At 40.3% G+C, this 18,539-nt stretch overlaps 1 protein-coding gene across 9 annotated transcripts in view; it reads right to left on the bottom strand.

Moving 5' to 3' along the window:
• ANKRD44 (ankyrin repeat domain 44) overlaps positions 1-18,539 on the bottom strand; it is a 339,079-nt gene that overhangs the window by 219,452 nt on the left and 101,088 nt on the right. For all 9 annotated transcript variants that reach the window (XM_053215495.1, XM_053215502.1, XM_053215498.1 and 6 more), the window contains exon 2: positions 2,023-2,106. In XM_053215495.1, coding sequence (XP_053071470.1) covers positions 2,023-2,106 — 84 coding nt within the window. The remainder of the gene's footprint in view (positions 1-2,022; positions 2,107-18,539) is intronic.

Raw genomic sequence — 18,539 nt, forward strand, 5'->3', positions numbered from 1 at the left:
CACTTCCAAGATCACCCATAAGAATCGTCCTGTGCTTTGCCTCCATGCTCTTTTTTCCCTTCTGACTGGCTGGACTGAAGATGAATCCCTTGGGTGACCTTGGAAGCTATGTGTTGATACCTAGGACCCTCTGTGGAAAAGAGCCACCTCTCTGATCTGTTCATAAGAGAACTAAACTTCTCTCATATCTGAGCAATTATATATTTAGAACTCTATGTGTTACAGCAGTTAACCTATCTAATTCAGTAACACAATTAGGTTACAACTGAAGTTAAGCCTTCTTAACCTTTAACAGCCAGCAAGTGTTTGCCACTTTCCAAAGGAGAAATAAAGGCCATTCAGAGGGCAGTGCAACGTTTCTTGATATGAACAGAAGCTTGGTTTGCTCATAATCATCAGGAAAAGATAGTAACTAACCTTGCCTTGGGCTTGCCTGGGCTTGGGCCAGAGCCACAAAATAAGCTAGGCAAATTCCGGTGATGTCAGAACACTGGACAGTCAGCTTGCTGGCCTCGGCTCCTCTCAGAAGGATGGGTCACGCCCCATAGGCTCTGGACAAATGCCTGACTGCCTTCTCAAGTAGTTTGGCCCTGGCCTCATCGGTGCTTACCTTGCAAAATGTCATAAAACATTGCCTTGTTGTTTTCAGTGCCAGCTGGGGAGAAGCTGCCAGAAGCTTTTTCAGAAAGCCACACTAATCTGCACTGCCACAGAACAAGGGCTGTACCAAATGACTTTCCCAAATGAAGCATTCAGCCGACCGGACAGAGATTCGACCTCAGACATAATTCATTTCCCTGTAGCAAAGCTCTTCTTCTGCAGATGTGTTTGACTCTTTCTGTCATTTCCACCTAACGCTAGAGACTTCAAAGAGAGCCCCTCTCCCTGATGGACTACAGCACTGAGGTAATTGACTTACATTAAGAGAATTAGTGGCATGGACTGCATGTAATTGCTTGTTCAATCTAGGTCTAGGAAACTATTACAAGGGTAAATCATTGACTAACTCTTTTCACTTTTCTTCATTGAAGCTTTGTTTATTTCAGGAACTTCCAGATCCAACCATTCTGAATCTTCTGGGGGCCACAGACCCCTTTACAAATATTATGAAATGTCTTTACTCTTTCACAGAAAAAAATACACGTCCATAAGCACACACATGTATTACATATGATTTCAGGGTACCCGATTTACCCACTGGTCCCAGGTTCATGGACCCTCTAGTGCAGAGGTCAGCATACTTCCCCTCTGAACAGCCAGATAGTAAATATCTTTGACCTTCTGGGCAAAGTACAGTCTCTGTCATCAATTACTACCCAACTCTGCTGCTACAGTGTGAAAGCCGTCATGGCTGTGCCCCAAGAGAACCAGATTTATAGACATGGAAATCTGAATATCATATAATCTTCGTGTGTCACAAATAATTGTTCTCTTTTCATTTCTTCCCCCAGCCATTTAAAAAATGAAAACCATTCTTAGCTGGTAGCCTGTACAAAAATAGGTGATGAACCATAGTTTGTCAATCCCTGTGGCAGAGCATGGGTTCTGGATGTAAAAATATGTCTTTATTTTTACTAACTTCCGATGGAAATTTCACATTTCCTTCCATTGTGAATGTAGGAAGCAATTCTCAGTAGTGTCAACAGTAACTGTGACTTGCTCACCAGCAGAAACCACAGGTATGTTCCTACCACATTAGAGTGGTCACAGACAACACAAAATATTGATCACGCTCCTCACTATTCTTCAGTTATGCTCATTATTAGATCTTCCATTGTATCTTGCTATTTAAATGTACTGACAGAGAAGCACATATATTATTCTATCACAGATTTGATATTGAATATTTTGATAACTGTATTTGCATATGAATGACTTCCATTCTAACCATATATATTTTATTTTGTGGACTTAAAAAGAGAATTCTGAGCAGCAGCCCAGAGCTCTCACCAGATACCACAGAGGTCCATAGTACAGAAAGGTTAAGAGGGCCTGAGCAGGCAAAACCATAGCATCTCCTACCAGAGCATTCACATCTTCGGTTTTGTGGATGAGCATCCGTATCTCCTCTGGATCACCGCTGAAGATTGCTTGGACCAGGGGTGGCTGTAAACACAGGAGAATTTGAATTAGAACTATACTTAAACACATTTAACTGCATTCAGATGCAGATGGCTATAAGAGGCGTTCCCCAAAAGTTTATTCAACAATAATCAATTGGCAGACAAAGATGAATATGGCTCAGACTCACCCACACTAGAAGTCTGGTGGGGGAGGTAGCTGCATAGAGAAATAACTATAATGCAATTTGAAAGCCGTAACAGATAGTCACATCCAACCTGGGGCTATGAGTATGACATGAAAATCACCCATAATTGAAGACGTCCTTGAAACACACTTAAATTTCCCAGCAAGGAAATTACCAAATCTGCAGTTTTGAGCATACAGTCCCCTATAGTTACCGACCTCTCATTAGACAATGTACCCTGGTTACCCTCAGACAATTCCATTTCTAGAGGATGTTAATGGCCATGTTTCTGGCCTCGTGAACACTTCTTTTCAATGTTTGGAAAGCCTTTGAAATCATTCTCAAATGCTTCCCAGAGCTTAGCCAACACTAAAGGCACTGAGTGTTTCAGATGTGATTATATCCCTACTACCTGTTCAAAGTAAGTGGTATAATGGTGGGGTGGGGATCATGAAGGGGGATATTACCAAGCACTTATTATTGAACTCACCCACATTAAACAAGACCTGACACAGAGAAAAGGGATTTATAAAGAGTGATGGAAACAGAACTGAAAGAGAAACTTGCTCTGCTTGGAGGGCAGGTAGGATGAAGAGAAGAGTGTATCTAGAAAAGCTTCACGGAAGGCACTATAATGAACGAGCATGAGTTTGCAAACCGGGAAGGAAAGACATTCCAGGCACAGGGATCAGGGTGTGCAAAGGTGTGCACATGCAAAGAACCTGATATCTCAGAAATGCTGCCATCAATCTGGTGACCAGAGAGTGGGTAAAAGAAGAAAAGTGGTGTGCTCTGGGGTTGATGTTGGGCTCGCCCCACGTGAAAAAGAATCCTGTTCAAAGCCAGCTCCACCACTTGCCAGCCATGTGCTGAGCCCACATCCCGTGTGTAACCTGGGGGTGAGCATGATCTTTGCTGTCCAAGCCCTCATAGGATTGCTATTAGGAACAAATGAGATAATACATGGAAAACCCTCTGTAACCATACTACCCTACATGAATAACAGATGTTCTTACTAATAAATGCTTGGGGCACCTGGGTAGCTCAGTTGGTTAAGCATGTGACTCTTGATTTAGGCTCAGTGATGATCTCACAGTTCGTGAGATCGAGCCTCTCATTGGATCCTGCGATGACAGCATGAAGCCTGCTTGAGATTCTCTCTCTCTCTCTCTCTCTCTCTCTCTCTCTCTCTCTCTGCTTCTCCCTTTCTCTCTCTCAAAATAAATAAATATTTTTAAACAAGAAATGCTTAACAATGCTACTGTAGAATATCTGACCATTATTTTTAAACTTTAAAAACTTTGGCAATTACATATTCTCTCTCTCTCTCTCTCTCTCTCTCTCTCTCTCTCACACACACACACACACACACACACACACACACACACACACCTTTCGGAAATACTTTACAGTAGTTCATGTCAGCAATAAGATGACAGCAGTTCCCCAGATGTGTCTGGCCATAAGAGTTATCTGAGATGCTTGTTAAAACAATATTCCAAGATCCCTTCCTTGGAGATTCTGACTTAGTCTATCTGGGGTGGAAACATGTGAATCTACTTTTAATAAAATACTCACTTAACTCTTAGAACACTGGCCTAAGGTAAAATCATCAGCATCATCTGCCTCAACGTCTCCCTGTGCTATCTAAATGAGAATCCCAGTCCTCATTACCCCTATAAATTTTCTTTTCTCTTTTGCTATGCTCCTGTTGCCTTTCTTACAGGTTCTGGTGGTGTTTTGTGTTATTGGGGGGAGGCAATAATATAAGTATTATCAGTAGAATATAGTAAGACTCCTTGAGGAAACACTATATTTAAAAAATTTTTTTAATGTTTATTTTTTGAGAGAGAGAGAGACAGAGTGTGAGCGGGGGAGGGGCAGACAGAGAGGGAGACACAGAATCTGAAGCAGGCTTCAAGCGCTGAGCTGTCAGCACAAAGCCCAATGCGGGACTCTAACCCACGAACCTTAAAGTCATGACCTGAGCCAAAGTCTGATGCTTAACTAACTGAGCCACCCAGGCTCCCCAAAAGAAACACTATATTTAAAATGTCAAGTTACAGATAAGTATTTCAATATGCCAGGAATTTTTCCACAGTTTTTCCCCTGCTATAAAAGTTTCCAGCAAGTGGACAGATAGATGTATCCTTCTTTTGTCCCAAATACCCTCAATTCCACCTTCTTGCTAAGGTAAATGATTCAAAGATAGTTTCTTAAATTGCCGACAATTAAGTAACTGGAAAGAAGTCTTGAAAAGAAAGCAAGTTTTCTACCAGTTTGGTGTTAGCTGGTTGATCTGCCCAAAGACGAGGAGATCCATCCACTTGCTTGCTGACCACTGCTAACCAAGTCTCCAGCTCAGTTGCCCCACGGCAAGGACCCTATTTCATATAAAACAGTCAGACACAAACTCAGGATTTCAACAACAATGCTAAATCTTGTTTATCTGTTCTATAATTCTCTGTCTGCTGTCCTCATAGTCAAATGCTTGTGTGCACTTTTCTGTCTTTTTGAACCTGAAGAGAAAATAAATAAGAAACCTAACAGCCATATGACTTAGATGACAAGCAGGGGCAGAGTCTGACAAGACTTTAGTGTTAAATCAACAGTGATCAATTAACAGGTTAGAACCAACCCATCCCCATAAACTATCTATCACTGGTCACTTCAAGGAAACAGCTAGTTAAGCAAAGCCTCATGTCACTCATGAGAGTCAGGAATGCACATAGGTTTTGTGTTGTTTCAGTGCTCACATTTCTCAAAAAAGACAAGAGCTCCAAGCTAGGGCGGGAATCCCAGGGAAAGCCTCCCTGACAAAGCTGCCAGACAAGGATGCCAGCACAGTCCTTCAGCAGGGAGCTCCCCAAACACCTCCAGGACCAGTCACTGAGGCTGTTTTGAAGGGTGTCATCAATGCACAGAATTCCCAGCAGAGAATGGCGTGTACACCTGCCCTACACCTCTGGGCCTGGCTCTGCTAAAAGCTGCTTTATGGAGTATTGTCAATGCACAGAATTTCTAGCATCCATTCGAAAGAAGCAACTCTTCCAGTGCTGCCGTCACATGTACACAGACATATACACACATGTACGTGCATACATTTGCACATATACATACATAACATATCTACACTGATGCATGTATATACAGAGATACGTGTTGATTCACATACAAATCCCTCACACTGCCTGTGGAAGGGAAAAGTTCCTGTTCCCCAAAGCCCAGAGTCTTGCTGGATGGACATCTCTAGCCCCAGTGGGGCCATATCCACTGTGACATCACTGTCTTCACAACTGGGAATCTGAGCATCATGTGATTCCAAATCAGAACTTCACAGGTACATGCTGTGTTAGTCAGAAGCTGTGTGTTTGCTTAGATGTAATTCTTGAACTAAATTACTGTGGTTCTTGAGCAAATAGTATTGAAAAAAAAAACAAAAACATTATGAGCGTGTGTGTGTGTGTGTGTGTGTGTGTGTGTGTGTGTGTGTGTGTGTTTCTCCAGCCTCTCAAATAAGGCAGCCCGGAGAGCACTCTGGCATTCCTTTTTGTTGGGATTTTTAATCCAATCCTGCTGTTTTATTTTTCCCTAGGTAAACACTTATCCTGAGAATATTTGGAAAAAATACACATCTAAACACTATCTCCATTACATGATCTTAAGAAAGGGGGAATACCCTAAATACTTTTGCTCATAAGTATCAAGTATTTATACTCTATTGACCAGTAATTTGGCAATCACTATATCTGTTGTAGTGTTACCCTTGACCTTGATAAGACTTAAGCAAAGTCTCACCTGCAAAAGGACAGAGTCCTAAGCCTTGGTATGTATTAGTATTTCTTTCGGACAATTCATACACTTCAACACTAGCATATACAAAATATTAGTGCTCTGTGTGCATTAGGGTGCGAAGCTGAATAAATATAAACTCATAACAAGGGTCAAACTTGGGAAAAACAAATAGTGGCAGGAAAAAAAGGGGATTCCAATGCCATGAAACCATTAGCTATCATAACCTAAAAAAAAATTAAATGCTTTTTAAAAAAATATTTATTTGTTTTGAAAGGGAACGTGTGAGCGGGGGAGGGGCAGAGAGAGAGACGGAAACAGAGAATCCCAAGCAGTCTCCATGCTTTCAGCACGGAGCCCAATGCTGGGCTCGATTCCATGACCCATGAGATCATGACCTAAGCTGAAATCAAGAGTCAGACACTTAACCAACTGAACTACCCAGGTGCCCCCAAAAAACAAAATTCTTGAGAGGTATGCAATAAGTTCAGTGTCAATTACTAAAATTTCCTCAGCATGTGTAGCAAGTGTATACTGAAGGTGATTTGTCATGTGCTGTGGATACTGGCACAGTACCACACACATAGATTCAGAAGGCAGAAGCATACCTCCTGGGCCTACTTTACCAATGGCGCAAGTGGGATTCAATATTCAGATGGGACCTGTCCTTGTCTTCTATCATCCCCAACTATCAGCACCCTACCACTACTACCAGAAGTGTAGACAGCTGCCATCTAGAAATGACCATCTGCCAGGCTGATGACATTGGACCCCTCTAAGACAGAAGTCAGAGCAGAAAGATCCCTTGGATTTAGCAGCCATTTAAAATCATGCAGCTTACCTTGCCAACACTAGGAACTGAAAATTCATCATAAAAAGCTACTATCTCTACCCACATCCCCTATCAGCCCATCCAATGCAATATTTTTTATTTTATTGTCAGCCTTCAAAAATAAATTGGGAAAATATTTGATTTCCAAAAATAAGACGCTACATCAAAAGTGTATTGATAACAGTATTTCCAAACTTTGAAGTAGAGTTACAATTCCACTAGGGGGAGCAAGATGGTAATTTGTTACCTGGGAGATAACAGTAACTGTTCAGGTTGTGCAATTAAGACAAGGTAGCTGGAAGATCCACTTTGTCAAGACCTAAGAGAACTCAAGCTTCCGAGAGACAGAGAGACAGAGAGACAGAGAGAGAGAGAGAGAGAGAGAGAGAGAGAGAGCACTCAGTAAAGAGTAAACACATATGCTACGCACATACCAAAACAAAAAACAAAAAAAGCTTTCCTACTGATCCCTGAGGGTCCAGGTTTAGGAAATCATAATGCAATCTAAAACTCAGGAGTTAAAGTATCATTTTCATCACTTAAAAACTCAATTCAACTATTCTTCAATTCCACTTTTAAAAAGTACTACTAGAAGTATCAGACAAGCAATTAGTTTGAGAGTAAAGCCCATCGTGGGTTTTATGAAGACAGTGTAGCTGCTTTAGAGTACCTGCTCCATCTTGTAACGAGATTGTAGGTCTCCCCTCCCAAATCCCTAATGAAACCACCAATTGGATTTTTGCTAAAACCCTTTATAGTGTACTTCACATTCCCTTTGTTGGAGCCGCATGTTCTTTACTAATGAATTGGCTTTGGAAGATATGCAGGGTGATAGAAGCTGTCACGTAGCATCTGTGTAACTACTGTCAATGGTAAGAAGTCTAAGAAGATGCTCCAGCACTTTGATACAAATTCCTGGCATACTGCTTGTCTTTTTTTGGTTAGACTGGGTAATGAACGATTCCACATCTGAAAGAAAACATCTTGCATTCTAATCAGGAGTGGATGTGGGGAATTAATCAATAGCCAAGAAGAAAAACAATGATATTCTTAAACATCTGTCCATACTTGAGTATTCTGAGTACAGTATGTCACTAAAGCAAGATAGGAGCATGTTATTAGTGGCTATTAGCTGATGCAGCAATAATCTAGCCATATGAAACCATCAACTTATATGAACATGCTGAAACACTTCATTAGGTAACAACTGGTTTTTCTATGAGGCAGTGCTTGCATTTTTACAAAAGGATAATAAAAATTTGTTCGAGTCACTAGATTTAATGGACAAAACCTGTTAGCTCTATTCATGTGGGTCCTGCTGTGTGATCTGCTGAAAGGATGCCATTAAGTGCTTCCTGAATATAGATCACTCCTTATTTGGGAAGAAGTTCACTCTATCATAGAAAAATAATGATGATCATAAAGTCAAAATCTGTTTCCCTTAAGAACTGTACAAAACATACTGAGTCCCCATAAACATTTTTTTAAAAGCAGGACTTCATATCTGAAAACGTCTCCTACAGGCTATGCTACAGAGTAAATGCCTATAATATTTCCAATTACCTATAATTATTATTAAAAACAAAAAGGACAAAATTCTAAGTATCAGTAATACCCTCTATGTAGCTATTTATTTACTCTATACTTACCAGAGAAGAACAATTACATCTAGTCAGAAAATGAAGAAATTATCTAACCTCTTCCAAAGCGAAAACAGTATGGACTATGGGGACTATGGGGTAGCTATTCAAGGGCCCATTACTCAGTCTTTAAAACATTCATCCTTTGTTGTACCTTGCTTTCCTGACATCCTCCATGGCTATTTCTCTCCCCTTTAATACTGTTGATTAGCACCTTCACCAGAGGATAGCTCACCCAAAGAAAAAAGAAACCCAGGCATGTGAACTTTGCTACCAGTTAGTCGCAAAAGATTAAGTAAAAGGAAGTGATGAAACAACGTACCAGTTAAATTGAAATCTGGAGGCGATGTTGATCTTACAGACCTGAGATCTCACTCTCTTTTTCTTCCACAGTAGGGAGATTAACATATGATATCATATTGACTTGGAATTAAATCCTAGCCATAATTCCCTCATTTATAAAATGGGGTTACCATAGCCATTTCATAAGATGTGTTTGAGAAATGGCCTAATATATGTAGACACGTAGTGTGCAGTCAGTTAAAATAGTGATTAGTGTTGCCATTCAATTGACAAGCTCAAAAACATTCATAGACAAGTATATTTATGTTCATCCTACAAAAGGAAAAATAAGGGATCTAAAGAGATTTCCCAAAAAATACAGAGCAAGTAAATCAAGTTAGGATCATAAGCCATTCATACTACCTCTAGAGTAGATAGGCCCATCATACTGGGAGAGAAGCTTTTACAAGCTGGAGAGCAAAAATCAAGCTGAGCCTGACTTGGTCTTTGTTACACTGGGCAACCTCAAAAAATGTTGCACAACTTCTCTGTACTCCAAGGTCTGATCTATTGTGCCAAAATAATAGCAACTCACCTTGAAAAAACATCATCCCCCTTTGACTAATCAAAGGGTGCCACATGTTCATACCCATTGGATGGGACATGAAATCATAATTTCACTATTTAAGGTTACTATTAATGTGTACAGCTATACTTTTCCTTTACGATCTCCTGATGGTCATAAAGAGACTGATCCCCTGGTTGGAGCTCTCGGCGGGGGGCGGGGGGTGGAATGATTTACCTGGTAGTCGCAAAGTTGAGACTAGAATTTAGTTTTCCTGATTCTCCAGGATCATCACGTTCTCTCACATGTCATTTTAATAGAATACAATAGAATACAATATAGTATAATGAATATATAATAAATATATGTAATTCAGGATTCAAAATTCAGCCTTAGTTTCAGGGTACTTCCCATGGAGAATTATTATATACTTCATGGCTCACTAAGGAAAGATGTCACTATATATATACATATATATACATATATATATATGTATATATATATATACACATATATATGTATATACATATATATATGTGTATATACATATACATATATATGTATATGTATATACACATATATATGTGTATATGCATATACATATATATGTATATGTATATACACATATATATGTGTATATGCATATACATATATATGTGTATATGTATATACACATATATATGTATATATACACACATATATACACACACACACACACACATATATCGTTTCTATATATGTGTGTATATCTATACTCTGTATGCATGTACATAGTGACTATATATGTGTATATATTTCTAGATATAGTTACTTTCAACAAACTAACAATAAAACAATCTTGCCAAAAGATGCAAAACAAAGAGGTACAATATATTTTAAAGCAGGGGCTCAGTGCAAGTTTGAGTTAGGAACACAGAGAAGGTAGGTGTTAACCTAGATTTTGAAGAATTAACAAAGGAGTAATCCTTCTTCATGTTGAGGAATAGCCAATGAAGAGGTTAGAAAAGTAAATAACTGGGGTGCCTGGGTGGCTCAGTCGGTTGGGTGTCCGACTTCAGCTCAGGTCATAATCTCACAGCTAGTGAGTTCGAGCCCCGCGTCGGGCTCTGTGCTGACAGCTCAGAGCCCGGAGCCTGCTTCAGATTCTGTGTCTCCCTCTCTCTCTCTCTAACCTCCTCCACTCATGCTCTGTCTCTCTCTGTCTCAAAAATAAATATTTAAAAAAATGTTTAAAAAGTTAAGTAAATTGGGGCTCCTGGGTGGCTCAGTCGGTTAAGTGTCCAACTTCAGCTCAGGTCACAATCTCACGGTCCGTGAGTTCGAGCCCCGCGTCGGGCTCTGGGCTGATGGCTCGGAGCCTGGAGCCTGCTTCTGATTCTGTGTCTCCCTCTCTCTCTGCCCCTCCCCCGTTCATGCTCTGTCTCTCTCTGTCTCAAAAATAAATAAACGTTAAAAAAATTTTTTAAAAAGTTAAGTAAATAACTGGGTGGGGGGAGCGTCGTGCCAGCAGAAGGAGTTTTAACCCAACCTTGAGGGGAAACAGGAACTAGGGTCTTGAGCAAGAGAACAGCACAGAGTTTTTGCAAACATTTAATCTATCCATTACATGCGCCAGGCATGGGAGAAAAGAAGGGAGCCAGAGAACCCAGTCAGAAGACTATTGCCACAATCCAAGGCATCACAGGAAAGAACTTTCCAATCTTCCTATGTCTCCCTCTCTGCTACTTACAGGGCCGTAGTGGAAACAACAGATACTGTTGTCAGTTCTTTGATGCCGCTCTATTCCTGGATGCAGGTTTGGCTCAGCATCTTGGCCACTTTCCTTCACTCTTTATATATAGCCCAAATCTGCTGCCCCTGAGACACTAATGTTTCCAGGTGAAATTGAGGTTACTTCCTTCAGTTCCTGGAACACTTCCATTTTTCCCCACAGAACCTCTGCTGAAGTCAGTTCTGTTTTGTCAGACTTGTCACTTGATCCCTGAATTTAAATCACAGCATTTCAAAAATAGGCCACTTCCATAAAGAGAAAAGCAAAACAAAACAAGGCAGGCATATTTTGCCAAATGCCATATTTTTATTGGGATTTGCTGCCAACCACCCACATCTTTTTTCAGTCTGTCTAACTTTCAAACAACTTGAGATCAAATCAAAACTTTAGCTAAGTTAATTTAATTAGTGTTCGGGAGTTAACTTTTAAAGAAAGTTAATTTAAACAAGAGCACAATGGATCCGAGAGGTTAGTTAATAGAAAATACTTAGATGAGTGTAATTTTAGTAAAATAAAAAGAACAGCAATATCTTTCTACAACAGTTTCCTGTTTTGAAAAATTGTTACAGAGGTTTTGTTTCCTATCTTAGTTTTGGTTACATTCTTTGTATAACTCTATTTTCTAGCATATTGAATTCAGACAGTTTCAAAAATGAAGGGTGATTTGATAACGTTAATCAGTATAAGCTGTTTTAGTGATCTCTGTGGAAAAAAATTATACACCCAGATGATTTTCAGGGTAATAAGTGTATTGAGTGTAATTTCTTTGTTCAGATACAGAAAGTGGTTCTCTGTTTAGAATGGATCATACAACATTACTTTTTATAAATATCTGGTATGCATCTCCCTTATCATAATTAGGGCAATGATAAAATAGGATTCCCAAAGAAAAAATATGATAGAAGATGATTTATAACTACAGTAATATTATCTCATGATCTAGAGTAATAATTTTTGAGGAATATTAGAAATTGGGAAGCTAAGCAAAGCAACTTAAAAGTAACAACGACAAGCAGTGCCTGGGTGGCTCCGCTGGTTACGTGTCAGCCTCTTGAACTCTGCTCAGGTTGTGATCTCGTGGTTCATGAGATCAAGCCCCGTGTCAGGCTCTGCACTGAGTGTGGAGCCTGCTTGGGATTCTCTCTCTCTGCCCCTTCCCCCGCTCATGCTCTCTCTCTCTCAAAATAAATAAATAAAGGCTTAAAAAAAACAACAGCAAAATCAATGCATAGAAATAAAAGGCACTCACCAGGAAGGTGGCAATTTCTTGAGAAATTAAGAGGGATAGAATGACCATATATGAGGTATAGAGATTAACTCAATCACATGAAGTCATTCATGATTCGGACAAACTCCAAATTGGGTTTGTCTAAAATTTGTTAGAACCGGATTCTTTCAAAGGCCACTTTTTGCCCAGTTAAGTCATTCTAAAGTTCATAAGAACTTCCCCTTAAGGATTCCCCTTAAACTTTCTCCTTCCTCTCCTTAGTTTTTTGTCTTTGAATTCCTTATGCGTTCCTTAGAAAGGGAGAAAACTGTCATACTCCACTGCCTCACCCCAGGGAGCCAGGTGAGAAATTAGGGAAATGTGTGAAACTGGGTCACCTTCCTGGCCCTGCCTATTCAAACCACTTGCAAATCTAAGGGCACCTCTATTAGTCTCTGCCTGAGATGACTGGAGGGTTCCCTTCTGCCCACAAGACCAGGAAAGTCTCACAAGGAATGCAAATCTATTGGGTATTCTGCCCATTTCCCCATCCAATGTCCTGGCAAGGGAAGGGCATTCAGTAACAGATATCAAAGGGAAATGATAAGGCAGCAGGAAGAGAGGAGTCCAAAAGGCTGAAAAACATTAGATAATATAAAATGGGAAATTTTGCCAAAAAAAAAAAAAAAAAAAAAAAAAGGACAGTCACATCACACTTCCTTGCAGAAACACCAACCCAGTTCATTTTCCCTTTATTTTTCTACACAGCACCCTGCCATCAAGACATAAAAGTTATGGGTTTTTTTTTTAATTAATCTGGTATATTTCAGGCAACAACCACATTCAACTCAATCCAATAAATATAGATTAAACCAGGGGCCTGCATGGCTCAGTCAGTTAAGTGTCTGACTCTTGGTTTCGGCTCAGGTCATGATCTCATGATCTGTGGGATCAAGTCCCATATGGGGCTCTGCACTGGCAGTGCATAGCCTGCTTGGGATTCTCTCCCTCCCTCCCTCTCTGTCTCCCACCCCCACTTATGCTATCTCTGTCTCTCTCAGAATAAAGTTTTTAAATTTGTTTTAATGTTTTGATTTATTTTTGAGACAGAGAGAGACAGAGCATGAGCAGGGGAGAGGCAGAGACAGAGGGATACACAGAATCCGAAGCAAGCTCCAGGCTCTGAGCTGTCAGCACAGAGACCAACAACGTGGGGCTTGAACTCATGGACTGTGAGATCATGACCTAAGCTGAAGTCAGATGCTTAACTGACTGAACCACCCAGGAGCCCCATAAATAAACTTTTTTAAAAAAGATTGATTAAACCTCAAAAATCTACTGAGCTTAAGAAATTTAGACACTGAGATGTTATAGCCAGTCTTCCCTTGAAAGAGTTACCGAGGTGTAGAATGAAATATATGAGTATATAACTTGGATGTAAGGGAAACAGCATAGAAGTACATGAAGAAGGGAGAGTGATCACATCTGGTGTCCTGAAAGATGCAGCCTTTGAAATGAATATTGAACCTTATAAAGGATTTAAATAGGAAGAAATAGAACGGGAAGTGAGTGCTCCTACCTCAGAGGAATGTGAGCAGATGCGGGAAGACCAAACATGCACAGGGACAGTTTCATTTGGCTGCAGCATGAGAGAAGGGAGGTGAACTGAGCAGTAGACAATGATCATATTACAGAAGGCTTTGAATGCCAGGCTAAGAAATTGAGACTCTCTTCTCTAGCACTGGGGAGCCATGCATGGTTTTTGAGCAGGAGAGTGACCTAAATGGTACGCTTCAGAACAATCTGTGGAAATAATGGCCTGCGTGATGAACTGGAATTAAAAACTAGAGTGATACAATAAGTTAGGTGACTTTAACAACAGTCTAGATGGGAGGTCCTGGGGATGGAGTGCCCCTCCATTGTGAGAGAAGCATTCTGCTGGTGGCCAAGATGCGGATCTAGAAAGTCAATGAACTATGCCCACCCTGAATGCAGCAAGAGCTAGCCCACTCAGGCATGGCTGTCTACATTCAGAAAGACTCTCACCAGCTTCCTCTGTGGGAGGCAGGGAGCCGCCCCAACCATCAGCCAAGGAGCACCGGAAGTTCTGCAGCATTTACTTTTTTTTTTTACTTTTCCACTTGTGCAAGGCCCTCCCATTGCTTAGTCGGTTCAGTTCTGCCCTGGGACAGGAAGCTCCCAGGGAGCAAACGTCAGTTAGCATCCTGCATCTGAACAACCTGCTACTTCTCTCCCCACCCCACCACAGAAACCAGAACATCAGGGCTTTCGGTTTGGGTGCTACCTTTATAGTCTAGGTTTTGGTAAAAAGAAAACTTATCTTCATGTCATGAGCTGAAAACAGACAAAACTTAATCCACGTTATCTTTATTTCCCAATTCTAAAATTTAGTCAAGAAGATAAAACTCTTTTCTTTTTTCAATCATACAAAGTTTGAAAAACAGAAAGAAGTATTAGAGAAAGGGACTTTCTAATGCACAAAAACCTCTACCCATTTTCTCTTTCTCTTATGTTTGCAGGGTTTTAATCTTAGAAGTTGTCCCATTGCAACAATACAAAAACAAGGTAAAGAAAAAACTTAATAACCTCTCCTAATGTTAGCAGCCTAATGTGTATCCTTCCACATCTTATGTTCCTGCTGATATATAAAAATACAAGTATAGATGTAGGAGGTTACAACGTTATCACAAAAGTACGATTTACCCTTTCTTGCTATTTGTAAAATAATAATATATTGAGGCCATCCCCCAGGTCAGTAGTTACAGGATTAACACATTTCTTTCAATAGCTATATCATATTCCATATCATGGATATGTCACAATGTATTTTATTATTCCCCTTTGGATGAACATTCAGGTTGTTTCTAGTTTGTGCTGCAACAAACCAGCTTCTGTCAGTGTCTATCCTCACCAGTGCATTTCACAGAAAAGTGCTACCAGAGCTGAAGGCGTTTTCTGAATACCTACTATATGCTGTTTTTATAAAATACACAATAGAAATGTGCGACATAGTCCCTTCCTCAGAGCATGCCAAATATAGCTGGGGACATAAGCCTAACCCACACAAAACAATTAAACTGTGCAAGACAGCACTGAACCGTGTTCCATACACTTTACGCAAATGGATGCCAAGTTTTCCTTCCACATGGTGACAGACTGGAGAGATAGCTCGGAGGTCCTTTTAGCCTTAACATTCTAGGGGCTTTCTTGGATTCAGGAAAGGGGGAAACAAGAAGACCTAAGAAGTCAGTGGTCTGTGTGTGTTCAAGTCTGGCAGGACTTGAACAAGGCCAGAAAATGGTTTAGATCCATGGAGGAAAAAAAAATTGTATTTTGGAGTGACAAATGAGCCATCTTTACGACTTTAGACACATATATGCTTGGAGAATGACAATAAGCAGTTCCTTCTCCAAGTCATTGCAATTCCAAACAGCCTCTCTTATAGTCTTCCCACCCCCACCCAGCCTCCACTTAGACATAGAAGAATCCAAAGCTTAACTGCCACAAAGCATTATACTAATGCAGATTTAAAATGCATGACTTCCAGCCAGCAAAAACTTAAAAATACTCCCCAAATTTCTTCCCCCCACCGTCCTTCCCATGCCCAACCTACCCCTGCTAACACACACACACACACACACACACACACACACACACACCACACTTTTTCTGTGCCCTTTAAACAACAGCAGTCATTTATAGTGTTCCTGTCCATCTGGAAAATAACACGAATAACATGGAATAAAATAATAATAAAATCTGAGTGATTTAATTCAACCAAAACCTGAGTTTTTTTGAGAATCAAAAACTCTCTTAAAAAGGTTGGTATTGATAAACTAGCCACTACAGCATTGGTCTTTCACTCTACCTTGCAATGCTATGTTTGCAACTTACCAAGTCCATTTAAATATAAACCATGTTTAATGACATGTTTTACATTTCATCATACTGGAAATAGGATTTGAGAGCTCACTGTTTATGCCAGATATGTGTTATGCCTCAATAATGTATATAAGTAGCTCTATGAGAAAGTTCCGAAAATGAATTACGCATAAGAAATTAGGCATGTGTTTTTTATCTCAAAGATTTGAGATTTAAAAGTTGTATGTAATTTTTAGGGGTGCCTGGGTGGCTCAGTCGGTTGAGCATTGGGCTCCTGATTTCGGCTCAGGTCATGATTTCACAGTCCAGGCTGGAGCTTGCTTGAGATTCTCTCTGTCTCTTTGTCTCTGTCTCTGTCTCTGTCTCTGTCTCTCTCTTCCTCTGCTCCTCCCTGCTCATGCTCACTCGCACGCTGCCTCAAAAGAAAAAATTATTTTAAAAAAAGTTGTAGGTAATTTTCAATCAAAGTTGGCACCACAAGGAAGTCTATGATTCTCTTTTTTTTCCCACCAAACTTTATTCGGAAAAAAGCCACTGATGGGTCCAGGTGATGGTAAGCTCACTCAGAGAGAAAAGCAAGGCCATCAAGCATGGTTCATGTCTAAAATTAGCTTTCAGTGTATTTTCTAAACTTTAGGAAAACAAGATTTATTCCCAGGATGTTAACTTGAATGCCAAGTTCAAAGACATAATCTTGATAGTCTTATTGCAGAAAATAAGGGCTTTTAATAAGGAGAAGGAATAACTGACTTTCAGTAAAACCTAATTTACTATGTGTTTTTATTTAGCAGTAGGGAAAAAAAAAAAAAAAGATAAAAGCCCTTGACCTCTGCTGTACCATTCCAACCACAAAGGTGACTGAGGTCTGAGATCGGGTCCAGAGTCGTGAGGCCTCCTTGTGACCTGACTGAGCATAACTGATGTGCCTCCTTTCTTGGTGTCTCCACGCTCCATTCTCCGCACCAGCCTCCTCGCAACATCAGCTCTAAATGGTATGGAGACTCCACTAGTGTCTTTGCAGGTCAAATCTAGATTTGGGAATCGGCAGCATGCACCTAACATCAAAGCACTCAGCAACTGTTACCCAGTCAACACACAACATTCCAGCAGTTTAAAATGCACAATAAGATCATGGTTCCTTTGAGATCATAGTCCCATTGTCCTAAGTAAGGGGGATTGTTGGCTGCCTTTCCTCCTCCCAGGTCTAGAATTGGGGGCTCGGCCAAAGGCAGTAAAACCAGGGTCTCGTGGGACAGAAGCAGCCTGCCTGGACGTGTTGAGACCTGTTCTCTCTTCTAGAGTGCTCTAAGTACGGTTGGCATGTGCAACCACATTTCTCCTCTTGAATCATGAACAATCAAAAATGTCAAAAGGAGGCCAATGGGGGAAGTGGAGAGAAATTATCTGAGGAGTCAAGAGACCTGGGTTTACACTAGCGTTGGTGAGTTGGTATTAGATAGCTATGGCAAATAACAAAGTTAGCAGAAACCTGTTGCCTCACCAGAAAAGATGAGTTCGAAACTACCAACTCCCTGAGGACGAGAAGGGGAAGACCAGATTTTTTGAGGAAAAAAAGCCCACCGATGATTCTGACGCAGTAAGTTAGAGATGGCAATCCCAGCACACAAGCACTTGAAAAGGCTTTCCAGGCAACTGAGTATGCTCCTCAAACATGCCATACCGAATGTGGTCCTGCATATCAACACTAGAAACATTACACTTTGACCCTATAATCTCACTTCAAGGAAGCTATCCTACAGAAATAACTAGGTATACAGACAACTCTTATAGAGAGGTATTCATAGCAACAATATTTATGATAGTACAAATCAGAAAGGAACCAATGTCAAAGTTAAGTACATTATTAAATAAGTTATAATACATGAATCCACAAAAGCTATAAAAGGGCCGACAGGTACATGAAAGATGCTCAATGTCATTAGTCATTAGAGAAATGCAAATCAAAACCATGAAGATATTTCATGTTCATGGATTAGAAGTCATACTGTCAAAATGTCCACATTACAAAGCAGTCTATAGTTTCGATGCAACCCCTATCAAAATACCAAAACCACAATGAGATGCCGCTTCAGACACACTAGGATGGCTAACATGAAACAAAACAAAGACTAGGTGTTGGCGAGAACACGGAGAAATTAGAACATTACTGATGACAGCGTCAAGTGGTGTAGCCACTGCGGAAACGGTTTGGCATTTCCTCCCTTAGTCAAACGTGGAATGACCCAAGATTCCAGTCCTAGGTGAACACGCAGAAGAATCGAAAATGAGTGTTCAAACG

This window comes from Acinonyx jubatus, chromosome C1 (genome assembly GCF_027475565.1).
Source record: "Acinonyx jubatus isolate Ajub_Pintada_27869175 chromosome C1, VMU_Ajub_asm_v1.0, whole genome shotgun sequence".
Taxonomy (NCBI): Eukaryota; Metazoa; Chordata; class Mammalia; order Carnivora; family Felidae; genus Acinonyx; species Acinonyx jubatus.